We start from the raw sequence: 15,860 nt of genomic DNA, 5'->3' as shown, positions 1-15,860 counted from the left end.
TATTATTATTATTATTATCATTAATATTATTATTATTATTATTATCATTAATATTATTATTATTATCATTAATGTTATTATTATTATTATTATTATTATTATTATTATTATTATTATTATTATTATTATTATTATTATTATTATCATTAATATTATTAATATTATTATTATCATTAATATTATTATTATTATCATTATTATCATTATTATTATTATTATTATTATTATTATTATTATTATCATTAATATTATTATTATTATCATTATTATCATTAATATTATTATTATTATTATTATTATTATTATTATTATTATCATTAATATTATTATTAATATTATTATTATTATTATTATTATTATTATCATTAATATTATTATTATTATTATTATTATTATTATTATTATTATTATTATTATTATTATTAATATTATTATTATTATTATTATTATTATTATTATTATTATTATTATTATTATTAATATTATTATTATTATTATTATTACCCATAAAATCAAGGAAATATAAATGAGACATTATTTTTATTTATTATTCTTTTATGTAAAAATACAGAAGAGAAGAATTTTTAAAAAATACAGTTCAGTATTACCGGAGAAATATTGACTAGATCTGTCAGCCTGCAGGGGAGGGGGTTTGTGGGGGTTTGTGGGGGTTTGTGGGGGTTTGTGGGGGTTTGTGGGGGGTTTATGGGGGTTTGTGGGGGTTTGTGGGGGGTTTCTGGGGTTTTGTGGGGGGGTTTTCTGGGGTTTGTGGGGGTTTCTGGGGGTTTTCTGGGGTTTATGAGGGGGTTTCTGGGGTTTGTGGGGGTTTTCTGGGGTTTGTGGGGGCTTTCTGGGGTTTGTGGGGGTTTTCTGGGGTTTGTGGGGGTTTTCTGGGGTTTCTGGGGGTTTTCTGGGGCTTGTGGGGGTTTTCTGGGGTTTGTGGTTTTTTTTCTGATGCTTATGGTTTTTTTTCCGGTTTTGTGGTGTTTATTTTCTGGTGTTCTTGGTGTTTTTCTATTGTTTGTCGGGGTTTATTTTTATTCTTGTAAATTGTGTGACAAGTTTAATGAGGTTTATAAATTTTAGTTGTGTTTTGTGAAGTTTTCAGAGGTTTAAAATAGTTGATTAAGGTTTAATAAGTTTTAGTAGAGATAAATAAGGTTTAGTAAAGTTGAATAAGGTTTAAGAAGATTTAGAGGGGAGGGAAAGAAATGAATGAGGGAGAGGTAGAGGGAGGGGGAAGGTGGAGAGGGGAGGGGGAAGGCAGAGGGGGAAGGGGAGAGGGAGGGGGAAGGCGAAAGTGGGGAGGGAGGGAGGAAGGGAGGGGGAAAGAATAAAAAAAACGAGACACTGAGAACATTTCTGGAACGAAAACAGTAATTGGAGAAAGTGCGTTGAGAAAGAAAACGGGAAGTGAAGGAAATTGTGTTGAGGAAGAAAACGGGAATTGTGGGAAATTATGTTAATTAAAAAAGAAAACGGGAAGTGGGGGAAATTGTGTTGAGAAAGAAAACGGGAAGTGTGGGAGATGTTTGTGATCAATAAGAAAACGGGAAATGAGAGAGATGATAACATCTCTTTCGAGATTAATTCCAGCATGAGAGAGTGAGAAAGAGAGAAAGAGAGAGAGAGAGAGAGAGAGAGAGAGAGAGAGAGAGAGAGAGAGAGAGAGTGAGAGAGAGAGAGAGAGAGAGAGAGAGAGAGAGAGAGAGAGAGAGAGAGTGAGAGAGTGAGAGAGAGAGAGAGAGAGAGAGAGAGAGAGAGAGAGAGAGAGAGAGAGAGAGAGAGAGAGAGGCTCTGGTTCAGTGAACCTGGTGAACAGTGAAACAAAAAAGTTAATTTGGTTTCCAGTGAACACAGCGTAACACAAGAGGAGAATGGAACAATTATATTAAATTTACCAACCATAACACTGTTTCTTTTTAAGATAAACTAAACAAAACAACACACACACACACACACACACACACACACACACACACACACACACACACACACACACACACACACACACACACACACACACACACACACACACACATCGAAGGAATGGACAATAAGAGCGAATATAATTCAGGACTCAGAGTGACAATCAACAATAGCCTGACTATTGAGAACAACGGCTGCTATTCGCAGACGGAGGATCGATCCTTCACTACTTCTTGAAGTGATTGACCCACACGGGTTGGGAAGAATAAGTGGACTTAAGTGGGCTGCCAGAAGACTTAAGCTACAGAGGGAGGTCTAAAAATAAAGTGGCTACTGGAGTTCAATACCGTCACTACATTGATAGTACACAGGTTGGTGAGTGAGACACATGTGTAGCCCCTAGTGTTGTACATGTGTCTCATTCACCCACTATATGCCATTTTCAATCAGCACAGAGATTTGTTTACATACCAGAAAAGGAGGATATGTCTCATCCTAGGAATGAGAAATAACGTTAGATCAAAGCCCTAACGTTATTTCTCATTATTGTAAGACTGGCTAATGTAAATATGGAGAAATGTGAGATATTGTGCTTTTGCTGCTGCTCCCCCCACACCCGACGAAGCGGGTGTGGGTAGATGGAATGGAGTGGAGGGTGAGAGTTAGCGTGTATTTGTGGGTGGGTGTATGGGGGGGGGAGTGAGTGTTGTTTGGTTGGTGTAGGAAGGTGTGTGTGTGTGTGGGAGGGGGATTATGGTTGAGGTGCTTTGGGTAGGAATAGATTTTAGATTTTGCCACCAAAGCGGCTAGTTTATTGCGCACCCCATATCCATCCTGTGGCCGGTAGCGCAAGAGCATATGGATAGGAGTGGGCGTGGTCTTGTGTTTTAGTGGGCGAGTGGACGTGTGGGTGTTTGACTGGGTGTTGGTAGCTAGGTGAATGGGTGTGAGTGGCTGGATGGTCGTGGGTGGTTGTGGGCTTGAGGATGTGGATGGATAAGCATACGTGGGCAGGCAGAACCCGGAAACATTCTGTGCGTCTTGAGCAGCCTAGAGGAAGCCACCACAGTACCCTGGTCAGCAATAACTATCACTCTCTGGGGACCTAAACTTCCCGGGGAATACATGTTAGTCAGACCAACTCAGGCACTCAGCTACGATAGTTCATCTACTCGTGTGACAGCTGTCGGGGAGGTGAGTGGGAAAGGAGGAGAGGAGGGGAAGGAATATGCCATCATAGACCTTCAGAAGTTAAGGGATCGTGTTGTGGGGATATGGGGATGGGATGGTGTGGATATGGGGAAGGCTCTCCCTGTCGGAGCGGAAGCTAGTGTGTGTCTGTGTATGTTCGTGTGTGTGAGTGTCAAAGTTTGGCGACAGTTGGGGAGACGAGTGGTCGCTGCCGTCACGGCTTCCTTCCTTCCTCGTGTAATACTGAAACATATTCTCTGAGATATATATTTACTGTATATATAAAACAAAAAAAAATCTGAAGTTATGAAATACACTATGTTCAATCACTGGTGACTTACAACCAATGGGACGGTTAGTACTCTGTGATAATGTAAGCGAGACTCCTCCCTCACATGTAGGTGCTGAGGCTCTGATGTTCCTCGTAGTGAAAGGCTCCTGCAGGGATTGTAAGCAGGTCTCCTGTCACAGGAACCACTAACAGGCCTCCTGATGCAGGAACCACTAACAGGCCTCCTGATGCAGGAACCACTAGCAGGGCGTCCCCTGACGCACATAGGAAATACAAGTGACAACACTACCGTCATTTATCACATTCTACCAAAATATCTTTCTGGAACTTGTGTTACTTTTCTTGTTACAGCCAAGAATATCCCGAAGCCCCTATCACTGTTTCTGTTACAACTACAAACATCCTGGAGCATGTGTCACTGTTACTGCTATGAATATTATCCTTTCAAGGATGGACTAGTCACTAGACAAAGCACTCCTCTGTGTTGAGAGATGGGTCTGGCGGAGAATCGGTAAGACCCGTATACAAGTTTCTAGTGATCTCCTGGCCTTCGCCAGTGCCTCCGCCTGTAGAGGGCGCCGCTTGCTCAAACGACCTGCCGCTAGAACGGTCGCTAGAGCGGTCCGTGGAACAATCACTTAGTCTCTCACCTTTCGCATGTGACACCCGCAGGCTCTTTGTCCTTCGGAAGGTGTCCACGAGAGTGGGTTCGGTTGTAGGGTCGTGTGGGACCCCGGACTTGTCCACTACCTCCTCCATGGTGGTGGGTGGACATGTCTGACTCAGAGGTCGCCTCTTCTTCCGCTTACTGGAGCGGACAGTTCTCCTGATGGGCGCGTCGATGACGCTGTAGTGGTTGCTGCTGGGGGAGGGAGAGTGGGAGGGACCGTGGCGGGGACTAGTAAAAGGCTCCAGAGAAGTGTACGTGTGAAGGGAAGAGCTGTCGCCATCAACGTAGGTATAAGCGGCGTGTGAGTGGCGACGACAGGTACAGTGCGGGTCTTGACAATCCCGCCCCTGCATCACGATGTAGTCACACACAGGAGGAGAGTAACAGGGTCGAGGTGGCGGTGGTGCCTTGTACGTCGCGGGTGCCTCCGGCAGGTAGGCAGAGGTCCGCCGGTCGATCTCCGAGGGTGTTGTGAGACCCGTAGTGGAGGTGAGGACGGAGGAGGAGGAAGGGAGTGGCAGTGATGACGGAGGCACGAGGGACGGCAGCGTCGATGACTTGTAGGCGTTATCAGAGACGTACACTGGCAGGCCATTGTACGTCTGCCTCTGAGGCATCATCTCTGATAACTTCTTCCAAAAGTTTTTGTCGCCCCATCGCAGCTTTGAACATTTTCTTATCACTGCCTTTAAATCGGCATCAAAAGAAGAAAAGGAGACGTTATCGTAATATATTGCTATAATGTTCATGTCGTTCTCCTTCAGGCCGTCAATGTGAGCTTTCTTGAATATGGCGTTTTTCCATTCGTTGTCGACATAGTTCTTGGACAGAACTATGATGGTTCTTCTGCTAAAGTTGAGTGACTGAGTGATGAACTCTGAGAGATGGCTGTTCTCGCTGAAGTCTCTGGAGTGAAGACACAGCTTGTAGCTGGGACAGCTGTTCTCCAACTTGGTTGCGATAACATCACGAACGTAGGTAGCATCATTGGCACTGTAGCTGATATATGCGTCGAACACTTTCCCATCCTCCTCTTGGCAGTAGGGCGGAGGGTTGCTCATGCACAGTTTGTTGGCCGCGGCAGCCCGCCTGCGGGCCAACAACATGGCCACCATCACTAGGGCACTGATGAGGGCCACACCCCCGCACAGACCCCCAGCTAGGAAGGGCAGCTGCCGCTGGCCAAACTGATATTGCGTGACCCCTTGCTGACCCTTGGTGCAGGAATACTCTGGTAGGACTATACTGGGACCCACAGTGCCTGAGTCACTGTGCACACAGAACACTTCCTCGGGGTCGATCAGGAGCTGTGGTTGATGGCTCTCCCACTCCCTCAGGGACTCCACGAACTGACAGTCACAGTCCCATGGGTTGTTAGCCAGAGAGACACTCGCCAGGTAGCGGTTGTTACTCAACAGCCAGACTGGGAAGTCGATGATAAAGTTATTGTCCAGTCTCAACACCTCCAAGCTTCTCAGGCTCAGGAAAGTTGCATTGTTAACGAACGAGAGGCGATTATTCTGAAGGTAAAGTTCCTTAAGCCGATGGAGGCCGAAGAACTCGAAGCCGTTTAACTGGACGATCATGTTGTCCTGAAGATGAAGCACTCGCAAGGAGGTCAGTCCGTGAAAAGTGCGGTTCTGAAGCGTCTGAATTTGAGAATTATTGAGAAAGAGTTGCTGGATGCTGTGTCTGCCGATGAAGTGGTGAGCATGGAGCACCTGAAGATTGTTGCCATCAAGGAGCACTACTGTGGCATCCATTGGCACGCGGTCAGGGAGGCGATCCAGGCTCCCTCCGGAACAGTCCACTAGATTCATGGACCACGTGTCATCGTGAAAGCAGGAGCATGCTTCCGGGCACTTCATTTGACAATCACAAGCAATGAAATCACAGCAGTGGCAGAGGGCAAAGCAGTGGGTAGCATAGGGGCAGAGGTAGTTCTCAGGAGACGTGTCCAGGATGCGAGTGGTGACTGGTACACCACTGCGGGAGTGGGTCAAGGCACATGTCACCTGGGCCAGGTCATCAACACGAGGCTGAAGATATATAACATCAGTAGCCTCTGGTGTTGTGATGGATATCCCAGACGAACCGTACAGCCACTCCATCTCACAGTCACATAACAGTGGATTGCCAGCAAGCAATACCCGGGCATTGATGTGCTGGTCAATGGTCCCTCGAACACTAATTGACTTGGGATTGAGCCTCTGTATGGCATTCATCCGAAGATCTATCTCCTGCAGATAAGTTTTGTCCCGGAACGTATTAGGGAGAATACGACTAATGTTATTATGATGCAAAATTACCTTCCTGACAGTATTGGGAAGAGAGACTTCAGTAAGACGTCTGATGCTGTTGTAACTGGCATCAAGAACCTCTAGCGTCAAGACGCTCTGGACCTTGAAGAAATTGCCGAGCTGTTCAATTTTATTCTTTCTTAAATCAAGACTAAGGAGTTGTCTGGGGATGAAGGCATAGTCGAACATGCGGATGCTGTTCTCAGACACGTCGAGTTTCTCCAGGTGTTCCAAGCCAGCAAAGACACCGTTGATGTCACTAAGCTCGTTCCTTGCGAGCGCTACTTGCCTCACGCCGGGAACACCCTCGAAGGAGCCTTCACTAACCATCCTCAACTGATTATCCCTCAAGTCTAATAACTCCAGAGATGAGAGCCCAGCAAATGATCCCCGAGAGATGTCATTCATCTTATTGTGGCTTACATTCAGAATCTCCAGGTTTCCCAAGCCACCAAAAAGAAATGGCTGAATTTTAACGATGTCGTTCCTACTCATGTCCAAAGCCTTTAAGAAGGAAAGGTTCTCTAAAGCAGTGGGAATGGTCTGCAAGTGGTTATTTCCAAGGAACACCTCCTTGAGGTTGGAGCTGTGGCGGAGAGCTCGGGGGTGGATTTCTATAAGAGAATTGTTGCTCAGGTGAAGGAGACTCAGCCCCACCAGACCTCTAAGGCTGCCCTCACTCAGACTAAGGATCAGATTATGAGAGAGGTCGAGAGCGTAAAGGTTGGAGAGGGAGGTAAAGCTGTTGTCTTCGAGGCTTTGGATATCGTTATGGGAGAGATCGAGACGCTGAAGAGAAGTCAGGTCACGGAGGAGGAGCTGGGGAATAGTGGTCAGAGCATTGTACGATAGATCAAGTATGACCAGCCGACGCAGACCCTTGAACAAGTCTTCATGACTGTTGTCTAAATATAGTTTATTTTGGGAAATGTCTAACACCTGCAGTTCGTGCAGACCCTGAAACACACCCGGATTCATTGCACTGAGTGAGTTGTTGTTGAAGTAAACCTTCTCTAAAGCTACGTTGTCGAAGAAAGTGCCATTATGTAGCGCTATAATATGATTATTAGATAAATAGAGCACTTGTAAGGCTGCCATTCCACGGAAGGCTTCACTGGCTATAAGTCTGATATCATTATTACGAAGGTAAAGCTCTCTGAGGCCTCCCAGGGCGCGGAAGCTGCCGGGTGGAAGCCTCACAAGATCATTGTGATCAAGGACGAGCTCCTGAAGGGCGTTCCCACACCCATCTTCTGCCGCTCTTTCCTCGTTGACGTTAATGAACCCTGAAAAATGATCACTAAAACTGGTATTGGACATGTTGAGAGCGAGAGTGTCGAGCCACTGCTGGTCGGCGAACCCAAGCTCAAGCACATCCTGAAGGCGGTTGTGGGAGAGGTCGAGGAGGTGAAGGGCGGAGGGCCCGCAGAACGCCCTGGGCGGCAGCGTCCAGATGTTATTATGAGCCAGGGACACTCGTTCCAGGGGCGGCGGTAATGATCCCTCTACTACCTCCATGGCCAGCGCCGCCCACTCTCCGTTGTGGGTGGTGACCTCCAGCTGGCGAAGACGACTAAGGGCGCCCAGCGAACCCGGCGCCAGACTGTCCAGTTTACAACGACGGACGCTCAGCTGCTGCACGCCCTCCAGACCCTGTAATAACAAGGATAAGGTAAGAAGAGACGCTTCAGAAGATCCCTGGAATACAGAGGAAAGGGTGAAAGTGAAGTCTCCGAAAGGCTCCTGGAACACAAAGGAAAAGGTACGGATTGAGGCTCCAGAAAGTTCTAAAACCCTAAGGTCAAGGTTGAGGCTCCACAAGGTCCCTGGAACTCAAAGGACAAGGTGAGGATTGACACTCCAGAAAGTCCCTGAATCTCGAAGGACAAAGTGAGGACTGAGGCTTCAGAAGGTCCCTGGAACCCAAAGGACAAGGTAAGAGTTGAGGCTCCAGAGATCTCTGGAGTGCAGTGTATATCATAACCTGTGTATCGTTACGCATAACCTCACCTTTGTATAGTTGTGTATATACAGTGGACCCCCGGTTAACGATTTTAATCCGTGCAAGAGGGCTCATCGTTATGCGAAATAATCGTTATGCGAATTAATTTTCCCCATAAGAAATAATGGAAATAAAATTAATCCGTGCAAGACGCCCAAAAGTATGAAAAAAAAATTTTTTTACCACATGAAATGTTAATTTTAATACACACAAACTGAAAAAGGCATGCACAATTACATGACACTTACTTTTATTGAAGATCTGGTGATGATTGATGGGATGGGAGGAGGGGAGACCATTATCTTCTTACTGTTTAGAAGGGGGAATCCTTCCATTAGGACTTGAGGTAGCAAGTCCTTTTCTGGGGTTACTTCCCTTCTTCTTTTAATGCCACTAGGACCAGCTTCAGAGTCACTGGACCTCTGTCGCACAACAAAGTAAACTGTCCATAGAGCTCTGTACCTCCTCCTGTTTCTTCAAGACTTTCCTAAAATGGGCCATAACATTGTCATTGAAATAGTCACAAGCACGGCTTGCAACAGCTGTGTCAGGGTGATTTTCATCTATAAAGGTTTGCAGTTCAAACCACTCTGCACACATTTCCTTAATCTTTGAAGTAGGCACAATGGATTCCACAACTGGCATAGGCTTCTCAGGGTTAGCCCCAAACCCTTCAAAATCTTTCTTAATTTCCATACTAATTCTCACCCTTTTACCACAGGGTTGGCACTAGAAGCTTTCTTGGGGCCCATGGTCACTTATTTTCCAGAAACACCACCGAAAACACTGTAATAATACGAAATATTCCGAGTGTATGCTTGGATGTTACCGCGGAGGCTGGCTGGTAAACAATGGGACGGCCGGCACATGTGAGGGCACATTGGACGCGTCTCGGACGAAAATCGGTATGCGGGTTTTTAATCGGTATGCGGGGCAAAAATTTTGCGATAAAAGTAATCGTTATGCGGAAAAATCGCTATGCGATGCCATCGTTATGCGGGGGTCCACTGTACACTGTATAAACACCATTCAGTTAACTGCTGTTGCCTGCTGACAAGTGCATCAAGCAGGCGAGTAAGACAACATGCGATGTATTTAATTCTGTTGAAGAGGCGTTTCGCCCACCACAGACTTTATGCTTTAATTAAACCGCATATATATTGTGGTTTATTAACCAGGTTCTCGGTGGATAGACATATCTCCAGGCTGAGGGACTGACCACCTCAATACCGCTTCTTCAAGACTAAAGGACTGACCACACCATTTTTACCTCTGTTTCTGCTGTCTCCTTATATCCCACCACTGTACTCGACTGAAGAAGCCTACCGTGTAGGCGAAACGTTTCGTAATAAAGATACTAAACTCTCGATAACTCTTAGTTATCGCTTAGTCGAATTATTAAAGCAGAGGAGTCTGAGTTTATAGGATACGGGGATTTATTTATCGGATCTCTCAGCGACATATCCCTAGTGATAGATAGATAAATAGATAGAGATAGATAGAGAGAGAGAGAGAGAGAAAGAGAGAGAGAGAGAGAGAGAGAGAGAGAGAGAGAGAGAGAGAGAGAGAGAGAGAGAGAGAGCACTAAGAGCATGACTATAAATAAGAGATAATAACATCTACACAACATGGCGACATCTGGAAATTTATCCACAAAAATCGTGCACTTTACGACGTTCCTCAGCGGTTCGGCCATACAAGTTTGACCATTATCTGCGCTCCAGAGGTGATGGCAGACTATACCCGAGTATAGCAATGGTGCCATAGGCGATAGGAGATTGTAGCTAATGGTACCAATGGTGAAGAATCAGATACATGTGCAGCATCTGGGTATTTTCGAAAAGGGGTTGGGCAAATATGTTTGTTATTGGTTTTGGGTTTGAGAAGAACCTACCTAGTATGGGCCAGTAGGCCTGCTGCAGTGCTCCTCCTTTCTTTTCTTCATTTGCAGACGTTTATTTGTAGACATGGCTAAAAAGCCACTGGATGGCGAGACGTCTACATATCAAGATACCCAGATGTTATACGGTGTATGACAGTGTATGACCCCTACGGGTTTAGAGCTATTCCATTACCACGATACAGTGAGAATCTGCCCTTCGCATGATTTCAGACATTCCAGCCATTAAACTTCCTGAAGACCATTGAATCGTTCACTGTCCGAATTTGGTAGTCAGATTTCGTCTGATTCACTGGACCATTGTCAGTCGTTTGCTAATACCAATCTGTACCTTTCTGTGCAGGTTAAACATTAACGATGTTTAACACACGTTAAACGTTTTCAACATTCAGCTGAAGGTGGGAATTACAGTGCCTGCGCTCTGAAGGATGGGAGATGTTACAGACTTACAGTTGTAGTTGTGGTAGTGTTGTAGTTGTGGTAGTGTTGTAGTTGTGGTAGTGTTGTAGTTGTGGTAGTGTTGTAGTTGTGGTAGTGTTGTAGTTGTGGTAGTGTTGTAGTTGTGGTAGTGTTGTAGTTGTGGTAGTGTTGTAGTTGTGGTAGTGTTGTAGTTGTGGTAGTGTTGTAGTTGTGGTAGTGTTGTAGTTGTGGTAGTGTTGTAGTTGTGGTAGTGTTGTAGTTGTGGTAGTGTTGTAGTTGTGGTAGTGTTGTAGTTGTGGTAGTGTTGTAGTTGGCAGTGTTGTAGTTGTAGTAGTGTTGTAGTTGTGGTAGTTGTGTTGTAGTTGGTGATGTGTTGTGTTGTGGTAGTGTTGTAGTTGTGGTAGTGTTGTAGTTGTGGTAGTGTTGTAGTTGTAGTAGTGTTGTAGTTGTGGCAGTGTTGTAGTTGTGGTAGTGTTGTAGTTGTGGTAGTGTTGTAGTTGTGGTAGTGTTGTAGTTGTGGTAGTGTTGTAGTTGTAGTAGTGTTGTAGTTGTGGTAGTGTTGTAGTTGTGATGGTGGTAGTGTTGTAGTTGTGATGGTGGTAGTGTTGTAGTTGTGATGGTGGTAGTGTTGTAGTTGTGATGGTGGTAGTGTTGTAGTTGTGATGGTGGTAGTGTTGTAGTTGTGATGGTGGTAGTGTTGTAGTTGTAGTAGTGTTGTAGTTGTGGTAGTGTTGTAGTTGTGGTAGTGTTGTAGTTGTGGTTGTGTTGTAGTTGTGGTAGTGTTGTAGTTGTGGTAGTGTTGTAGTTGTAGTAGTGTTGTAGTTGTGGTAGTGTTGTAGTTGTGGTAGTGTTGTAGTTGTGGTAGTGTTGTAGTTGTGGTAGTGTTGTAGTTGTGGTAGTGTTGTAGTTGTGGTAGTGTTGTAGTTGTAGTAGTGTTGTAGTTGTGGTAGTGTTGTAGTTGTGGTAGTGTTGTAGTTGTGGTAGTGTTGTAGTTGTGGTAGTGTTGTAGTTGTGGTAGTGGATGTAGCTTGTGGTAGTGTTGTAGCTGTGGTAGTGTTGTAGTTGTAGCAGTGTGTAGTTGTGGTAGTGTTGTAGTTGTGGTAGTGTTGTAGCTTGTGGTAGTGTTGTAGTTGTGTAGTGTTGTAGTTGTGGTAGTGTTGTAGTTGTAGTAGTGTTGTAGTTATGGCAGTGTTAGTAGTTGTGGTAGTGTTGTAGTTGTGGTAGTGTTGTGTGTTGAGGTAGTGTTGTAGTTGTGGCAGTGTTGTAGGTTGTGGTAGTGTTGTAGTTGTGGTAGTGTTGTAGTTGTGGTAGTGTTGTAGTTGTAGTAGTGTTGTAGTTGTGGTAGTGTTGTAGTTGTGGTAGTGTTGTAGTTGTGGTAGTGTTGTAGTTGTGGTAGTGTTGTAGTTGTGGTAGTGTTGTGTTGTGGTAGTGTTGTAGTTGTGGTAGTGTTGTATTGTGTGTTGTAGTTGTAGTAGTGTTGTAGTTGTGGTAGTGTTGTAGTTGTGGTAGTGTTGTAGTTGTGGTAGTGTTGTAGCTGGTAGGTGTTGTAGTTGTGGAGTGTGTTGTAGTAGTGGTAGTGTTGTAGAGTGGTAGTGTTGTAGTTGTGGTAGTGTTGTAGTTGTGGTGAGTTGTGTATATGAGTAGTGTGTAGTGTGGTGTGTGTAGTGTGGTAGTGTTGTAGTGTGGTAGTGTGGTAGTGTGGTAGTGTTGTAGTTGTGGTAGTGTTGTAGTTGGTAGTGTTGTAGTTGTGGTGTGTGTTAGTTGTGGTAGTGTTGTAGTTGTGGTAGTGTTGTAGTTGTGGTAGTGTTGTAGTTGTGGTAGTGTTGTAGTTGTGGTAGTGTTGTAGTTGTGGTAGTGTTGTAGTTGTGGTAGTGTTGTAGTTGTGGTAGTGTTGTAGTTGTAGTAGTGTTGTAGTTGTGGTAGTGTTGTAGTTGTGGTAGTGTTGTAGTTGTAGTAGTTGTAGTGTGGTGATGTTGTAGCTTGTGGTAGTGTTGTAGTTGTGGTAGTGTTGTAGTTGTGGTAGTGTTGTAGTTGTAGTAGTGTTGTAGTTGTGGTAGTGTTGTAGTTGGTGGAGTGTTGTAGTTGTGGTAGTGTTGTAGTTGTGGTAGTGTTGTGTGTGGTAGTGTTGTAGTTGTAGTGTTGTAGTTGTGGTAGTGTTGTAGTTGTGGTAGTGTTGTTAGTTGTGGTAGTGTTATGTTGCCAGTAGTGTTGTAGTTGTGGTAGTGTTGTAGTTGTGGTAGTGTTGTAGTTGTAGTAGTGTTGTAGTTGTGGTAGTGTTGTAGTTGTGGTAGTGTTGTAGTTGTGGTAGTGTTGTAGTTGTAGTAGTGTTGTAGTTGTGGTAGTGTTGTAGTTGTGGTAGTGTTGTAGTTGTGGTAGTGTTGTAGTTGTAGTAGTGTTGTAGTTGTGGTAGTGTTGTAGTTGTGGTAGTGTTGTAGTTGTAGTAGTGTTGTAGTTGTAGTAGTGTTGTAGTTGTAGTACAATCAGTGGAACAATCTTCCAGGAAAGGGCGATAAAAAATCGGCTGAATGAATGTAAGTTGCACCTGCCTAGCACGGGCCAGTAGGCCTACTGCAGTGCTTCTTCTGTTACCTAGTCATCTTATAACCAGTGACCCAGGTCACCTGGTCACCTTGTAACCAATGACCCAGGTCACCTGGTCATCTTGTAACCAGTAACCCAGGTCATCTGGTCATCTTGTAACCAGTGGCCCAGGTTACCTGGTCATCTTGTAACCAGTGACCCAGGTCACCTGGTCATCTTGTAACCAGTGACCCAGGTCACCTGGTCATCTTGTAACCAGTGACCCAGGTCATCTGGTCATCTTGTAACCAGTGACCCAGGTTACCTGGTCATCTTGTAACCAGTGATCCAGGTCACCTGGTCACCTTGTAACCAGTGACCCAGGTCACCCGGTCATCTTGTAACCAGTAACCCAGGTCACCTGGTCATCTTGTAACCAGTGACCCAGGTCACCTGGTCATCTTGTAACCAGTAACCCAGGTCATCTGGTCATCTTGTATCCAGTGACCCAGGTTACCTGGTCATCTTGTAACCAGTGACCCAGGTCACCTGGTCACCTTGTAACCAGTGACCCAGGTCACCCGGTCATCTTGTAACCAGTAACCCAGGTCACCTGGTCATCTTGTAACCAGTAACCCAGGTCACCTGGTCATCTTGCAACCAGTAACTAGGTCACCTGATCATCGTATAAGCAGTGATCAAGGTCACCTGGTCACCTTGGAGCCAGGTCACTTGGTCATCTTGCAACCATTGAGCCAGGTCACCTGGTCATCTTGGAGCCAGGTCACTTGGTCACGTTATTCAAAATAATCCAACTCGATAATAAAGGCCACGCAAACGAGCCGGTTCATTTAGTCAGCTCGCTAATGAGGCAGAGAGAGAGAGAGAGAGAGAGAGAGAGAGAGAGATAGATAGATAGAGAGAGAGAGAGAGAGAGAGAGAGAGAGAGAGAGAGAGAGAGAGAGAGAGAGAGAGAGAGAGAGAGAGAGAGAGAGAGAGAGAGCACGTCTCCAGGAGACATAAAGATCCTGGGCGGCGTCATTATACTTAATGAAGTTATTAGAGTTATTTTAGTTATTATTGTTATTATTAGTATTGTAAATGTTATTGTTGCATCCACTGTCATTGTTTTAATGGTGCGATTATCTTATCTAAATTATCATTGGCACTCTAAATTATTATTATTATTATTATTATTATTATTATTATTATTATTATTATTATTATTATTATTATTATTATTATACTGCAAGAAAGGTATAAAATGCAGACAATATGAAAGTTAAGACACTTGTGCAACATCTGGGTCTCTTTACTGTAGACGTTTCGCCCTCCAGTGGCTTTATCAATACAGATTCTAGGACATAATTAGAAGACAGAAGAACTATGTGCAAAAGATGAGGTAATCAGTCCCTCAACCTCGGAGTTGGTGTGACGAGCACCGTAGTCGTGGAGGTTCTGAAGCAGAAGCAAGGCGCCTGACGCTTATATACTAACGTCAGGTGTAGCAGACGAGGGCATAGCAGGTTGAGGGACTGATTACCTCATCTTCTGTACATAGTTCTACTGTCTTCAAGTTATGTCCTGGAATTTGTATTGATAAAGCCACTGGATGGCGAAACGTCTACAATAAAGATACCCAGATGTTGCACATGTGTCTTAATTTCATTATTATTATTATTATTATTATTATTATTATTATTATTATTATTATTATTATTATTATTATTATTATTATTATTATTATTATTATTACAAAAAATAATCCACGTTACCCCAAATCAAGTCTCTCTCTCTCTCTCTCTCTCTCTCTCTCTCTCTCTCTCTCTCTCTCTCTCTCTCTCTCTCTCTCTAATAGGGGGTATTTGATAGACTTCACACAAAAGAAAAATGAACTAGCAAAGGGAAAGGGGAGGACAGTGGCACTAAGGAGAGCTTCCACCCTTATTGCACAGGGAGAAAGAGAGAGAGAGAGAGTATTGGCAAGCCTCCAGCTATACTCTGGCTAGCTCTATACTGGAGTGGTCTATTCTCCGTGGTGTCGGCACGATAGACAATAGACATCACGCCGGTTAACGTGCCAGTGTCGTGGAGGGCAGAGGGAGAGGGAAAAGAGGGGAGGGAGGGAAGGGAGAGGGAAAAAGAGAGAAGGGAGGGAAGGGAGAGGGGAAAGGAATGAAGGGGAATAACTACGTAATAATTAAATAATAATATAATATATAATAATAATATATATAATATAATTCTACAAGTACATGATACAACTTATACAGACCATAGCTGACATCAATGACATACTACTATATAGAAAGTCCCTTGTTATGCTGAGCATTTCCCGCAAATTAGGCCAATTTTGTCCCAGAATGCGACCCACACCAGTCAACTAACACCCAGGTACCCATTTTACTGATGGGGAACATAGACAACCGGTGCAAGGAAACATTCCCGTTGTTTCTACCCTCGCCGGGAATCGAACCCGGACTCTCGCTGTGTGAAACGAGAGCTTTAGTTGCCAGGCCACGGACCACCGTAAGTATATATTGTTACCTACAACAATGATGCTAATAATTGTTGAGAGAAATATTAGTAGTAACACCAGCTGTTGTTAAGTTGGTATTACACCAGCTGTTATTAAG

General features: G+C 44.2%; 1 protein-coding gene across 1 annotated transcript in view; it reads right to left on the bottom strand.

Moving 5' to 3' along the window:
* Positions 1–3,409: 3,409 nt before the first annotated feature.
* Positions 3,410–15,860, bottom strand: part of LOC128702938 (toll-like receptor Tollo) — a 43,821-nt gene continuing 31,370 nt past the window's right edge. Inside the window, exon 2 of the mRNA XM_070102574.1 lies at positions 3,410–8,035. Within this exon, the coding sequence (XP_069958675.1) occupies positions 3,875–8,035 (4,161 nt within the window). The 3' untranslated portion in view covers positions 3,410–3,874. The remainder of the gene's footprint in view (positions 8,036–15,860) is intronic.

Source organism: Cherax quadricarinatus, chromosome 82 (assembly GCF_038502225.1).
Source record: "Cherax quadricarinatus isolate ZL_2023a chromosome 82, ASM3850222v1, whole genome shotgun sequence".
In the NCBI taxonomy this organism is placed as follows: domain Eukaryota; kingdom Metazoa; phylum Arthropoda; class Malacostraca; order Decapoda; family Parastacidae; genus Cherax; species Cherax quadricarinatus.
The sequence above is the reverse complement of the archived record's forward strand: the minus strand, read 5'-3'. Positions and strand labels throughout refer to the sequence as shown.